General features: G+C 40.0%; 1 protein-coding gene across 1 annotated transcript; it reads right to left on the bottom strand.

The window, feature by feature from the left end:
- Positions 1–7,669: 7,669 nt before the first annotated feature.
- dclk3 (doublecortin-like kinase 3) lies at positions 7,670–16,040 on the bottom strand. Its single transcript, XM_087785945.1, has 8 exons — positions 15,980–16,040; positions 13,583–13,881; positions 13,364–13,495; positions 10,163–10,795; positions 9,641–10,054; positions 9,445–9,577; positions 8,201–8,368; positions 7,670–8,133 (listed from the first exon to the last, which is right to left on the bottom strand). Exons 1-8 carry the CDS (start codon positions 16,038–16,040, stop codon positions 7,670–7,672), a joined length of 2,304 nt encoding a protein of 767 aa, XP_087642071.1.

Below are 16,040 nucleotides of genomic sequence, written 5' to 3'. Positions count from 1 at the left end.
ATCATTTCAATATTATTATTTATTCTATTTAAAAAATAAATAAAACATCATCTGATCAATCCTTTCTATATTCAAATTATTCCAGCAACAAGTGTAAACACAATTATTGTTTTTGATACATTCATTATTTATTAATGTGTTTATTTGATTTTACTGTTTTTCGTTGTATCATTATTGTATTGTCATTATTGATATTGTTCAACTTAAAAGAAAAATAGGATCAATAAATTATATTTCAAGTTATCTTATCAGCAACGAGTGTTAACACAATAACATCATAGGTTGTAAAAGTGATCAATAAAGTCATAAAATATCCTTGTGAATCATAGGTTCTAATCCTTATCGATGATGGAGTTTTGTCCTGTGAAGTTCAATTTATAAATAATGTTAAGTACATTCAAATATAAGTAAGAAGAAGAAGATGTATATATAAATATTTACTACTGAATGTGTTTATTTTTATTTATTATTTTATTGTTTGATCTTTTTCTGTGAATCAAATTGACAACTCAAATTTCCCCAACTTGGGAATAATAAAGGTATATAAATCAAATAAATTAATCGATACTTAGATTTAATAAACGCTGTTAAAATTCAGTTTTTCTTTGATCCCTTTTAAACATTTTTTTAGTATTAAAAATCCCGCAGCATTATATGTGTTATTCGTGTCGTTTTGTTTTATTAAAAATAAATTCTCGGTCGTTTACATAGCTCTTGCATTGGAATGTTGATGGTTCAGTGACAGCTATCAGTCAAACTGGTTATACAGATGCCTTGTTGGGTATTTTGAGGAGGAAAAACCGGGTGAGCAGAGAAATCCTTATCTATTCCCTCAGAGGCGAGATTGCTCCAGGTTTCACCGTGATGATGATGATGACGATGATGATGAAAGGATTCCTCTAGGCTGGTGTAGGCGTGGCAGGTTATCAGCTGTCTGTGAGGGAAACACTAATAAACACTCCCACAGAGATGGCACAGATATATGCCTAATATGGTGTCTGTGAAAACGTGAGACTCTCCCAAGTTATTTTCAATTTAAAAAAAAAAGAAAGAAGTAAGTAAGTAATGGTTATTTGTACAAATCTTTCTAGACCAGGGTCACAAAGCACTTTAACAATCACAAAACAATACACAGTTAAAACTATATACTTTAAAAGATCAAGACACATGAGACAAACACAGGAGTTCCGGGGAAAAGCCCAAATAAAAATGTCTTAAGATGTTTCTTGAAGGAGTCAGTAGATCATCAAACACAGAGATGGTTCCAAAGCTTAGGAGCAACAGTCTGGAAGGATTTCTCTCCTCTGGTCCTGAACCGTGTTCAGGAACCATCAGTAGATTCTGATCCACAGACCTCAGAGCCGGAGCTGGGGTGTAAGGCTGGATCAGATCACTGATGGAAGGTCTGACCATGAATAGATCTGAAAGTAAGAACCAGAATTTAAAAATGTATCCCGAAAGAAACTGGCAGCCAATGAAGAGTTTTAAGGGGAAATGTGAGTTCTTCTACTAGAGCGGGTCAGAATTCTGCAACAATAACAATAACAATAGTTTGAATTGAATACTTGGAAACTAACATTTAATACAAATCCAATATTTATTTGTATTTTGTAAAAAGCTTCTGTCACTTGACACATCAGAGGACTTGTTTTAGTCAGGTCTACTTAAAAAATAAACTATTCAAAACGAGTAACACTTTAACTCGAAAAGGTCCATGAGCTGCCAACTCATTTTAAAAGGCCACCTGGTGGTGACTCAAAGTATCGGGAGATTAATGTTGATGTTAGATAGATAGATGGATAGATAAACTTTATTCATCCCTCTGAAGGTCTCCTTCTGGAAATTGTTTTTCCAGCACACAACAACACAGACCATAGATTCATAAAAAATAAGAACTAGATCAAAGTGAGATAAAAAGTGTAAGATGACACAATCTAAGTCTAAAGTTAAAGAACATAACAAAAAGGATACAAAGATTAACATAGAATATCATCTTTTCACTCCTGCACCTAAACTCAGAATTAAACAATCTAATAACACAAGGAATGAATGAGTCCCTGAGTCTATTAGAGTTGCATCATGGGAGCAGCATTCGTGCTCCATCTGCTTCTCTGCTCACTGATGACAGTGCTCAGAGGATGATGTCATCATCCATGATGGACAGTCATTTGTTCAGTGATCTGCTCTCTTGTCGCCAGTGAGTCCAGCTTCAACCACAGAGCCTCCTGATCAACCTGTTGACACTCCTCTTGGACACATTTCCACCCCAACACACCACAGCATAAAACAGGACACTGGCCACCACAAACTGGTAGAACATGCAGAGGAGCTTCTTGCAGATGTTAAATGATCGAAGCCTCCTCAGAAAGTACAGTCTACTCTGAACCTTCTTATATACATGGTCTGTGTTGCAGGACCAGTTTACTGTCCATCCACACACCGAGGTACCTATAGTTGTCCACTATCTCCACCTCGTCGCCTCTGATGGACACTGGACGTGGCTTTGTTCTGGACTTCCCGAAGTCCAAGACCAGCTCCTTGGTCTTTGAGGTGTTCAGCTGCAGATGGTTCCTCTCACTCCAGTCCACAAAGTCACCTATCAGACTCCTGTACTCGTCCAACAATTGCAGTGTCGTCAGCAGAACTTCTGGACGAGACTCAGCTCGGAGTTGTAGCAGAAGAATGAAGTGTAGATGGTGAAGAGGAGAGGGGCCAGTACTGTCCCCTGAGGTGCTCCTGTACCGCACACCACAGTGTCAGACGTGATGTCCTTCAGCCTGACATACTGTGGTCGATCAGAGTGAAAGTCTGAGATGTTAGTGACCTATATACTGTAGCTTTTGTGTTTAAGATAAGATAAGGCACAGCGATTATCTAAGTCAGACAATCATCCTAATCGTATCTTGAGATTAGTGTATTTTATCTAATTATATCGTGAGATTAGTGTATCGTATCTAATCTTATCGTGAGATTAGTGTATCATATCTAATTGTATCTTGAGATTAGTGTATTTTATCTAATTATATCGTGAGATTAGTGTATCGTATCTAATTGTATCGTGAGATTAGTGTATCGTATCTAATTGTATCATGAGATTAGTGTATCGTATCTAATTGTATCGTGAGATTAGTGTATCGTATCTAATTGTATTGTTAGATTAGTGTATCGTATCTAATTGTATCATGAGATTAGTGTATTGTATCTAATTGTATTGTTAGATTAGTGTATTGTATATAATTATATCGTGAGAATAGTGTATCGTATCTAATTGTATCGTGAGATTAGTGTATCGTATCTAATTGTATTGTTAGATTAGTGTATCGTATCTAATTGTATCATGAGATTAGTGTATTGTATCTAATTGTATTGTTAGATTAGTGTATTGTATATAGTTATATCGTGAGATTAGTGTATCGTATCTAATCTTATCGTGAGATTAGTGTATCATATCTAATTGTATCGTGAGATTAGTGTATCGTATCTAATTGTGTCATGAGATTAGTGTATCGTATCTAATTGTATCGTGAGATTAGTGTATCGTATCTAATTGTATTGTTAGATTAGTGTATCGTATCTAATTGTATCATGAGATTAGTGTATTGTATCTAATTGTATTGTTAGATTAGTGTATTGTATATAATTATATCGTGAGATTAGTGTATCGTATCTAATTGTATAGTGAGATTAGTGTATCGTATCTAATTGTATCGTTAGATTAGTGTATTGTATATAATTATATCGTGAGATTAGTGTATCGTATCTAATTGTATAGTGAGATTAGTGTATTGTATCTAATTGTATCGTGAGATTAGTGTATCGTATCTAATTGTATCGTTAGATTAGTGTATTGTATATAATTGTATCGTGAGATTAGTGTATCGTATCTAATTGTATCGTGAGATTAGTGTATCGTATCTAATTGTATTGTTAGATTAGTGTATCGTATCTAATTGTATCATGAGATTAGTGTATTGTATCTAATTGTATTGTTAGATTAGTGTATTGTATATAATTATATCGTGAGATTAGTGTATCGTATCTAATTGTATAGTGAGATTAGTGTATCGTATCTAATTGTATCGTTAGATTAGTGTATTGTATATAATTATATCGTGAGATTAGTGTATCGTATCTAATTGTATAGTGAGATTAGTGTATTGTATCTAATTGTATCGTGAGATTAGTGTATCGTATCTAATTGTATCGTTAGATTAGTGTATTGTATATAATTATATCATGAGATTAGTGTATCGTATCTAATTGTATAGTGAGATTAGTGTATTGTATCTAATTGTATCGTGAGATTAGTGTATCGTATCTAATTGTATCGTGAGATTAGTGTATCGTAACTAATTGTAATGTGATATTAGTGCATCATTTAGAATCGTATTGTAAAATAAGGGTATCTTATCTAATTGTATCATGATATTCGTGTATCGTATATAATCATATCGTGAGATTAGTGTATCGTATCTAATTGTATCGTGAGATTAGTGTATCGTATCTAATTGTATCGTGATATTAGTGTATCATTTAGAATCGTATTGTGAAATTAGTGTATCGTATCTAATTGTATAGTGAGATTATTGTATTGTATCTTATTGTATCTTGATATTAGTGTATCGTATCTAATCGTATAGTGAGATTAGTGTATCCTATAGTTAAGAATTATCATCCAAATATATGCTAAGTGCTTCTCGTGACGTCTTCTTCCCTTCAATCCTGTTTGTATTTTGGCGAGATAACTGATGTTTGTGGTCGACTCTTTACTTTCCCTCATAAACCTTCCTTCGCGTTGACATCACAGCACAGGACTGTGTACACTTTAGACACCGTGTCCTGGATCTACAGCTCTCCAGGTTGTCCTTAAAGTCACTCCAGGACCTCTCGCTCCGTCTCAAGACTTGCAGGATATTTTGGACGAGGTGAGAAATGTGTGGGGGGGGGGGGGGGTGTAGCTCCAGGGCTGTGTTGGTTATTTAGAATCCTGGCAGCTAGTTTCTCAAGGTTGGACCGGAGCCCAAACAAATTGCAGATTGCACCAAGTGGTCCTACTGGTGGGCTCGTCTCGTCGTACCCCTTAAAGATGACAGCTGCACGGTGGCGGGATGCCTTTGGGGCGCCTTATGTTAGACTTTAACTTATGGTTGGCTCAGGGTTTGAGACAAACCTTCATGAGGTCACCAGAGTCGTATCTGGTGTTTTCTTTCAACTGTTCTGACACTAAAACCGAAGTTGTTTTGGCAGAAAACGACTCATTTGTTGAGTAGTTTCTTAATGTTTTTAAGTTAAAGAAAAGGCTCAGTACTGTTGTCTTGGCCTTTCAAAAGTATGTGTTTTTAACTGTGTATCGTGTTGTTGTTTAAGGCCCTGGTGCGTGAAAAAGGCGCTTTACAAATAACAATAATTACAGATCAGGTTTTGCACCGTCGCACCGCGGTTGTTGCCTCGTTCTCAGCAGGACATCAAAAAGCCACCAGACGCCGTCTCTGAGCTAATAATACACCCACGTCCGTGGAATGTGCACTCGTGTGTGTGTGTGTGTGTGTGTGTGTGTGTGTGTGTGTGTGTGTGAGCCCTTGAAGTTCCTTCATGCATCCTTCACGGTGACCTTCACCGGGTTTCCTAGTTATTACCCAACTTTAATAACCAACTAAAGATTGGTTTAACAAGAGTTGGACTTCAATAAGTACTTCAGTATTATGCACATCCATGATAACGTTTTCAAAAATCTTTTTTTCTTGACTTTTTATTCAAATTTTGTCGTCTTTTTACCACCAACGCAAGAGAGAGGATGAGAAGCCGCTCCACCATTGTGTTGAGAGGACTCTGGAGGACCAGGACACACTGGAAAGACTGTTGCTGGGTCTCAAATCGTACACTTGCGTACTCAAAGTTAGTATTTTTAGTGCGTAAGTGCGTCTCAATTCTTAGTATGCGAAATTTAGTGCTACATGCAAACTAAATTGTCACTAAAACGCCCACAAAACTGAGTATGGTTCGACACTTTCTACACTAAACGGCCGCCATCTTAGTTACGTTGTAAACGGAACTTACGTCATATATATAAACTGTATATATATATATTCATATACTTACAGGTGTATTTTCAGCAGCAGTAGGAGGATGACACGTCTTTAGTGCTGATACCAGCTTAAATATCTCGCGAATATTTAGATTCTCATATCTTTTCTTTATTTCTTCTTCCAAATTTGCAAAACGTGCTGCCAGCAGGTGTCGCTAGTGTTCCTACAGCTGGTTGAAATCATCGTTTAATAGTAGAAGAAGAAGAAGCTGTCATTTCCTGTTAGTGTGTAGCAGCAGTGTTTGATTTGAGACATACTATCTGTGGAGAATTAGTTACTAGTTAGAATGTACACTATCCTGATGCATACTAACTTCTAGTATACTAAGAGAAGTATGTGATTTGAGACACAGCATATATCTCAGGGTCAAGTAGAGGGCGGACGATGTATGTCGTAGAGGAGAGTCTTGGCCTCCACGGTTGAAGCTGCTGCCCCCACGACCCGACCCCAGGTAAGCAGGTGAGGACAAAGAATGTAAATTGTGTCGTGGAATTTATGTGAAAGTAGGAAACATCAGAAGCCTGTTGGGTTTTATATCATTTAAGTACTTGAAGATCACTCACAACAGTTTATCTTCAAAAGTACATCTTATATTCAACACTTGATGTGGTATCTTGATGTACTTAGTTAATTAACATTTAATTACATAACAAAACTCTTTGTCGTGTTTGATAATGACACTTCTGTTTAACCCTTGTGTTGTCTCTGTGTCAAGGTGACCTGAAGGCCCGAAAACAAATGTGTTTGTGGTATCCCTTGTGTTGCCTCAGGGTGAAGCTGACCCAAAGACCCGAAAACAAACGTGTTTGTGGTATCCCTTCTGTTGCCTCAGGGTCAAGGTGACCCAAAAGCCCCAAAACAAATGTGTTTGTGGTATCCCTTGTGTTCTCTCTGGGTCAAGGTGACCCGAATGCCTGAAAACAAACATGTTTGTAGTATCCCTTCTGTTGCCTCAGGGTCAAGGTGACCCGAAGGCCCGGAAACAAAAGTGTTTGTGGTATCCCTTGTGTTGTCTCTGGGTCAAGGTGACCCGAACGCCTGAAAACAAACGTGTTTGAGGTATCCCTTGTGTTTTTCTGGGTCTGAGACAACACAAGGGTTAAGGTCATATTTCACAAGAATACAGAGGATTTATTGTATATATTGTTTAATTATCTTTAGAGATAATCTTACCTAAGACTAGGTGTGTGCTGAATCTGTCTACCCTTGTGTATTATCCCAGGGTCAAGGTTACCCCGAAGGCCAGAAAACAAATATGTTTGTGGAATCCCTTGTGTTTTCTCTGGGTCAAGATGAACGACCTCCATCACTGTATTTATGGAAGCCAGGGAGGTCGTTCATCTCGACCACGAGAACACAGGTTGAGCAACATAAACACTGAAGACAAATTATAAATACAATTTTTACAGGCATTAGAAAAGTGAAAAAAAAAGTTAATTTTCATGACTAATACATTGTAGCTGATGCAATAGTGTAAAAAAATGATGAAACTAAAAAGTGTTTCTAGCAGCACTTTAACACAAAGAATTGGATGAAATAAACGTTGTAAAACACTTCAAACTTAAAAAAAAAAAAAAAGAGAATCATTCATGACCCGCCTCTAATATCTCTTTCAAATCTTGCTTTTGGCCTCTGACTGCACTCAGTTCACGGTTGATGCTCGGGTTTGTCAGCAGGGAGTTGGGAGTTTGCTTGTCGCTCACAGGACTCGATACGACCGTCAGTGAAGAGGTGGATCGTTCAGAACTCAGAGCTTCAACATCAACATCATCATGAACATCAACTCTGTTCTCAGAGTCATCAAGAGTTCGTCTCTCCTGAGGAGGTGAAGGGTCGTCTTCCTTCTCATTCTGTCCTGAAGCCACCTCTGGTTCTGGGTGCGACTGAGATCCCTGACTGTCTTTGACAGTCTCAGTGTTGTGCGTCAGCGCCCTCTTCATGCAGAGAGACGCCATGTTCTTGACCCAAGGATGCAGCACAATCCTCCCTGCAGTCGTCCTGACGGTAGGATCAGGCTGGAGAAGCTCTTTGACCAGATCTTTAGCTTCTGGATAAATTGAATAAAATAAATCACACAAGTGTTTGATGGCCTGGAGCGTGGGAACGTTTCTTACCTTCTGAGATTGGGTCCCAGTACGGAGGGAAGAAGTGTACTTGAGCTTGCTTGATCATCTGGAAGAGCTCTTCCTGATTGCGATCCCGACTTCTGAACGGTGGGAAACCACAGAGGAGGATGTAGAGGATGACGCCGAGAGCCCAGACGTCCACCTCGACCCCGTATCCTGATATGAAGTATTTGATGTCATTCCAACATATCACGTTTTTTTTATCTGCAACTGTGTTTGCCTTATAAAGTATGTGCCTTTCAACAATTAATATATTTTATTTATATACTTTATATACTGTATATATGGAAGTATCAGTGCCATCAGAATATTGATGGTTAAATTTAACATTTTAAATTGAAACTTTGGTTTAGTTTTTATTGAAAAGGTTTTTTAAGCATTGTATTTGGTTATACAGTAATAAGATAATAATAATATATAATAATAATAATAATAATATTGTTATATTATATTATTATAATAATAACTGTAATTATTTTATTTTTATATTGAAAGATTGAATTAGTATTCATTAAATAATTAAATTCAATCATTTTTCAATCTAATTTAACGGTTACATTTGTCAAAAGATTTAAACTTAAAAAAGGTTAATTCTTCTTTTTTTTTTACACATAGAGTTTGATGTTGTAATAACAATTATTAAAATAAACATTTTCTAAACTCAATGATTTTTCATTCGTAGCTTTTTTAATTTAATCTAAAATAAGACAAATATTGCCACCAGATTATACGAAAGCGATGCAATCACGTGATCTTCTCCGCGCCGCGTGATTGGCTGAAAGTTTAATCACGTTATCTTGAAAAATAAAAATCATTCCTTTTCCAAAACTAATATAAATTATATATTTTGAATCTAAGTAAATATACAATTGTTTTAATTAAATATTTGTAAAAACACTGCTTAAAAAAACAACATTTGATTTCAAATATTTCAACATTTTAAACAGTCATATATTTCCCATGTCAATTCTTTTTAAAAATCTGATAAAAAAAAGAAAGTTTTTCAAGAACTGCACGATCACCTTGTCAAAGAAAAGAGTGTTTGGAATAAGTATCAGACAGAACAGACCATAATAAATCCTTGTATAGGCAAGAAAGAATTAGAAACTGGCTGAATTTTTTTTAAAGTAGTATTTCGAGTGATGGTTAGTTTTCTCACTATGACTTACAATAATTCAGACCATGGTTCTCTTCAGCCTTAAATAAGGGTTTTGATGAGGTTTTACACAAACCTGTCTCTGAGAGAATTTCTGGCGCCACATACGTTGGCGTTCCACAGATCGTGAAGACCGGTTCGGTCACGACCATGGCCAGACCGAAGTCGGCCAACTTCAGCCTGCTCACCCCAACGCCAGAGTTTTCAATCTGAAAGGAAAGGAAGTTCTAAGACCCTAAAAAAAAACGGTTGAAGATCATGCGTCTGTTTACCAGGAGGTTCTCGGGTTTGATGTCCCGGTGGACGATGCTCTTGCGGTGGATGTAGTCCAGGGCCTCGCTCACGTCCGACACCATCAGACCCGCCTCCGCCTCGGTGAACGTCCCTCGCGCGCTGATGGCCTCGAACAGATCCCCGCCGCTCACCAGCTCCATCACCAGGTAGGAGTGCGTCGCGGTGCGGTGGTGGGCGAACAGTCGCACCACCCGAGGGTGGCTCAGGCTCCCCAGGAGGCTCAGCTCGTTCTGCATCATGTGCTCTCGGCCCACCAGCTTGTAGCGTTCCACCGCCTTCAGCGCGAAGGTCCGTCCGTCGTCGCGGCGACGGCACTCCTGCACCACGGCGAAGTTCCCGTCTCCCACCACGCGTCCGAAAACGTACAAGGACTCGACGTCGGACTGCGTGACCTCGTGGTCGCCCGTCAGGAGGTCGACCTTCGACCTCTCTGGGATGTTTTTACAGGCGCCCCCGACCGCCGGTAGTGGATCTAAAGTCGGTAACAGGTGAGGGTTGACGGTCTCTTTGCTTCGGGGCGGTGACCTTGAAGTACCCGTTTCCTGTTTCCTCACTTCCTGTTCGGAGCTCGAGCTTCCTTTTTGCTTTCTCACCACCGGGGGAAGCGGCGTCCACCCCGATAGGGGGTTCACCGGTTCGGGAACTCGCTTGACTTTTCTCGCCACGCAATTCCGACACAACGTCGGAGACTCCACGTCCCTGGGGTCGGAACCGTGCTTCGAAGGACCGTCTGCAGGGACCTTCTGCTCCCTGACCCCACCCCTGACCCGGAGCCTCTGCAGGTGATTGGGCAGGTATCTATAGGAGTTCTTATTCAGCTTGTTGTTCAGGGTCTTCTGGGAGTTGATCCTGTCTTCAAAGTCAGAGGAGGGTATAATAATGGACGGACTATACTGACGCTTGCTTCCGTCCTCTCCGTCCGTCCCTTCGCTGTAACCGCTGTCGGCTTTGGACGCCTTGTTCTGAGCCCCCCGGAGTTTTTTCTCCCAGACCGTCAGCACGTCGGCCCGGTACTGCAGGTGATCGGGGAACAGCTCCTCGAGGGCCTCGGCCACGTCGTCCGGCTCCGGACGAGTCTTTCCGAAAGCCAGAAAGGCGACGTCCCCCCGGAAGAAGTCGCAGACGCTCTTCACCTAAGTCAGGACGAAACAAGTTCAAGAATATCAGGAATAGTAGAGGAAGATACGGGTTTGATTATGAGGGTAAACTTTGTCTGGTTCTTGATTTCTAACCTAGTCCAACCTGTAGCTCCTTAATAACATAATAAAACTCTTCGTCGTGTGAGGTAATGACGCTTCTGTTTAACCCTTGTGTCGTCTCTGTGTCAAGGTGACCCGAAGGCCCGAAAACAAACATGTTTGTGGTATCCCTTGTGTTAATTATGGGTCAAGGTGACCCAAAGGCCCGATAACAAACATGTTTGTGGTATCCCTTGTGTTATTTATGGGTCAAGGTGACCCGAAGGCCCGAAAACAAATGTGTTTATGGTATCCCTTGTATTTTCTCAGGGTCAAGGTGGCCCAAAGGCCCGAAAACAAATGTGTTTGTGGTATCCCTTGTGTTGCCTCAAGGTCAAGGTGGCCTCGAAAACAAACGTGACTAGGTGTGTGCTGAATCTGTTTACCCTTGTGTTATCCCAGGGTCAAGTGAAACAAAGGCCCCAAAACAAATGTGTTTGTGGTATCCCTTGTGTTGTCTCTGGATCAAGGTGACCCGAATGCCTGAAAACAAACATGTTTGTCGTATCCCTTGTGTTGCCTCAGGGTCAAGGTGACCCGAATGCCTGAAAACAAACATGTTTGTCGTATCCCTTGTGTTGCCTCAGGGTCAAGGTGACCCGAATGCCTGAAAACAAACATGTTTGTCGTATCCCTTGTGTTGCCTCAGGGTCAAGGTGACCCGAATGCCTGAAAACAAACATGTTTGTCGTATCCCTTGTGTTGCCTCAGGGTCAAGGTGACCCGAATCCCTGAAAACAAACATGTTTGTGGTATCCCTTGTGGTGTGTCTGGGTCTGAGACGACACATATTCATCTCTGAAGTTCATATTTAACAAGAATACAGAGGATTTACTGTACATGTTATTTAAAAATCTTAAGAGATCCTTATTTTATTATCTTACCTAAGACTAGGTGTGTGCTGAATCTGTTTACCCTTGTATTATCCCAGAGTCTCCTTAACTTTGTCTCCAAACTGCTCCACATCAACTGTCTTTTGTGGTATCCTGGTCAATTTCGACAAGAAGCTCAGCATCTTTAACTCCAACATCTCCACCTGTTCCACCCTGGCTGCACTCTCTTCTACACCTCCCCCCCAATCTACTGCTCTCGCTGACTGATTTCAAATATTAAATCTCGTTTCCTGTCGTCTTCACCTTCATACGGGGTCGAGATCCTGGGACTACAGTTTTCAGCCAAAAGTTACTCTTTCAAGATTCATCTTCCAGCTCATACCCTGAGGACCTTGAGATGTTCCCAGTCCAGCTGAGAGACATAGTAACCTGGGGTCTCCCCTTGTGGACCTCATAGGTGGGACATGCCTTGATCACGTCTGCAGTGGACCATCTAGGACATACCTTGGCAAAGTGACTGTATTTATGCGGCCCTCGTAATGTCAAAGTATGATCATGTATAAATGCATTTAAAAAGTGTATTTTGTATTTATTATTCATTTACATTTTCACATAACACTTATTTGTTTTTTCCCTCCTTTTTGTGTGTAATTTTTTGTGTAAATATTATTCCCTCAAAATATTTTTTTGAAGTTAGTTGAAGAAATGTATTGAAAAAAACTCATATATACAAGAATAAAATTGCAGCTTATTTAGTTTAATAAATGTCACGACCTGATGACGAATGTCCTTTTTTTTTAAGGGATTTTCTCGTCCTTCTTTTTGCTCGACGGCCCCTAACAACATTCACAGAATGGAATGTGGCCCTTTAAAAAGATTTAATTGCCCACCCCTGATCTAGGAGGCATCCTAGTCCGATGCCTAAGGCATTTTTTACGGATTCCATGCCTCGCCCCGGACGAGTGGCTGACCCTATCTCTAAGGGTGAGTCCAGCCACCCCCCTGGAGAAACCTTTCCTAAACTCTGAACTCTGCAGCGAGAATTCTGAGCCGCTCTAGTAGAAGAACTCACATTTCTCCGATCCTTAAAACTCTTCACTGGCTTCGAGTTTCTTTCAGGATCAACTTTAAAATTCTGGTTCTTACTTTCAGATCCATTCATGGTCAGACCTTCCATCACTGATCTGATCCAGCCTTACACCCCAGCTCGGGCTCTGAGGTCTGTGGATCAGAATCTACTGATGGTTCCTGAACACGCTTCAGGACCAGAGGAGAGAAATCCTTCCAGACTGTTGCTCCTAAGCTTTGGAACCATCTCTGTGTTTGATGATCTACTGACTCCTTCAAGAAACATCTGAAGACACTTTTATTTGTTCTTTTCCTTGATTTTCTGGAACTCCTGTGTTGTTATCAGTTTTATCTTGACCTTTAAAGTATATACTTTATTGAATATTGTTTTGATTGTTTAAGCGCTTTGTGACCCTGGTCTGGAAAAGCGCTATACAAATAAAAAAATCCCTTACTAAAGCCTGTACCCACGACTTTATTCTTCTGGTCTCTACCCTAGACTTGAGACCATAGGTAAGGTCCCAGCTAGCAAAGGGGGGATATAATCCACTCGGACCCTCACCTCCCGGGCGTAGGTCGTGAACAGACGTGTGACTCTGGACCTGTGCCAGCGTGGAAACCCCAAAGCCTCGGAGATGTCCAGCAGCAGCTGCTCCAGGGAGACCACACCTCGACGATTCAACAGTATCGTCACCTTCAAAAACACATAAAAACAACACATTAACTGGGTAAACAATCCAACCGTTGCATTATGGGATAAAAATCAAATGGGAAAGTTGACCTTCCGGAGTGAGCTCTGACCGCAGGGTCGGACGACCGTGACCAGATGGGGGCGCTCCGCGCTCTCCTCGGCGTGGCGGGTGTGGAAGTGGGACACGTGCGGGGGGCCACACATGCTTTTGGGGTTGTGTCTGGAGGGTTGAAGGGGCCAAGGTTGTGGAGCTAGACCGGTTCTGTTCATCGAGGGAGCAGGAGGTGCTGTGACGGGTGAGAGGAGGAGGAAGGAGTTCAGTGTGTGAGACGTTACGTTGGTCATCGAATCAGAGTCAAGTGTGTTGATTCTTCTGAAGATGATTCTTTCTTCGGGTTGTTAAGGTTCTCCAGAGGCTCCTGTATATTTATATATATATATATATATATATATATAAGGTAAGGTATATATATATATATATATATAAGGTATATATATATATATATATATATATATATATATATATATACATATATATATATATATATATATATATATATATATATATATATATATATATATATACTGTATATAAACATGTTCACTGTCACAACTCAACACTGAATTAACAATATTTAAAGTTTCTTATTTGTTTTGATTTTAAGTAGTTTCTAACTCACATACACACACATGCACACACACACTAGCTCACATGCACTCTCACACATATATTAGCAATGACACACACACAAACAAGCCCGTATACACAATACAGGCAAAGGAACACAGATACACACACTCAAGCATGCACACACATACACACACTTGCACACACACACACACACGTGTGAGCAAGCACAAACACAAACAGATACACACACACAAACACTTGACTGCACATACTCACAAATGCTTGCGATACACACAGAGAAACACACAAATAGAGACACACACTGTCACAGACACAAACACAGACAGACTCACACGCATGCATGCACATACACACACACACACATAACACACTCGCACTCACAGACACACACATGAGCCAGCACACACAAAAACAGGCACACACAAACACTTGGGCGCACACACAAATACTCACAAATGCACGCCATAACCACAAGACACGCACACAAAGAGAGACACACGCTAGCCTGCACATACACACACACACATGCTCACTCACACACATGCTCACTCACACACACATAACACACTTGCACACACATACACACAGACATACACATGTGGGGAAGCACACACTCAAACTGACACACACACACACTTGCCCGAACACACACATACACTCAAACAAACAGACACACACTCACACATGCACAAATGCACGCCATACAAAGAAGACACGCACACCCATAGCCACACACACAAAGAGAGACACACGCATGCCTGCACAGACACATACACTTACACACACAGACTCACACACATGAATGCACTTAAACACACACACACACACACATTTAATTTGATGGGGTTTAGAGCATATGATTGTTGGTTGTATCTAAGTGAGATTAACATGATTTGTGCAGCTGTTGTGAGTCAAATTGTGTATATTATTGATAGAAAATGTACTTTTTCTTGAGTGTCTGAACATCATTAAGATACAATAATATCAACACTGTCGTCAAAAAAACAAAAACATTACCTCCAATATATTACTCTGTGTTGTGTTTTGTACATTTTTGTGTACATGTTGCTTATGTTTTGTGAAAAATAAATGTAGTAATTTTCCTGACCTGTGTGTGTGTGTGTGTGTGCTGGCAGCGTGTGTGTAAACAAATCCTGCCGATCAGATTTGAATGGTTTCCATCACACAGGGTGTAAGAGCCATTTGAGATTCTTCAGGCTCCGTGTGTAAATAATTCAAGCTTCCTCAAGTCATGCAAAGCCACACACAGACACACAGACACACACACACACACACACTTACACACTCTTACACAAAGGCGTCATGACCTGGTTAGAGTGCAGCTGAATCTGCATGTAATATGAATCACACAGACACACACACACACACATTAACGTTTCACTTTCTCGCAGAGAGATGTTGACTTGGTGTCGGACACACAACATGACAACTTTAAAGAAGACACACACACACACACACACACACCCCTGTGAGGGCAGACACACAAACTCACAGCAGACTAACTAAATGAAGTCACTAAATACCACAAATATACTCTTTATTATCTACATTTTATGTATAAATGAAGTCACTAAATACCACAAATAAACTCTTTATTATCTACATTTTATGTATAAATGAAGTCACTAAATACCACAAATATACTCTTTATTATCTAAATTTTATGTATAAATGAAGTAGAATTTTTTTTCAAAATAATGAGAAAACGATTAACTTAAAGTTTGTTTAAGAGTTTGTTTTATAAGTTCATTCATATTCAAAACTTTATAACTGTCACACTTTATAACTTGAACTGTCAATCAAACTTAATTTACCTGCCGATCTCCATTTCCGTGACGCTTCACATCCGTGTCGGGGTCTCTGCGGGGGCGACAT

Source organism: Callionymus lyra, chromosome 3 (genome assembly GCF_982586985.1).
Source record: "Callionymus lyra chromosome 3, fCalLyr1.hap1.1, whole genome shotgun sequence".
Lineage (NCBI taxonomy): Eukaryota > Metazoa > Chordata > Actinopteri > Syngnathiformes > Callionymidae > Callionymus > Callionymus lyra.
Note: the sequence above shows the minus strand (reverse complement) of the source record. Positions and strands in the feature narration are given on the sequence as shown.

Excerpts from the sequence above, each read along its gene's own strand:
- dclk3 (XM_087785945.1), bottom strand. The coding sequence starts at position 16,040 with ATGTCGCCCCCGCAGAGACCCCGACACGGATGTGAAGCGTCACGGAAA. Across the intron at positions 13,882-15,979 it reads ACGGAAATGGAGATCGGCAG|AAAGAATCATCTTCAGAAGA; the intron begins GTAAATTAAGTT and ends AACAACCCGAAG. Across the intron at positions 8,134-8,200 it reads CTGGGACCCAATCTCAGAAG|AAGCTAAAGATCTGGTCAAA; the intron begins GTAAGAAACGTT and ends CAATTTATCCAG.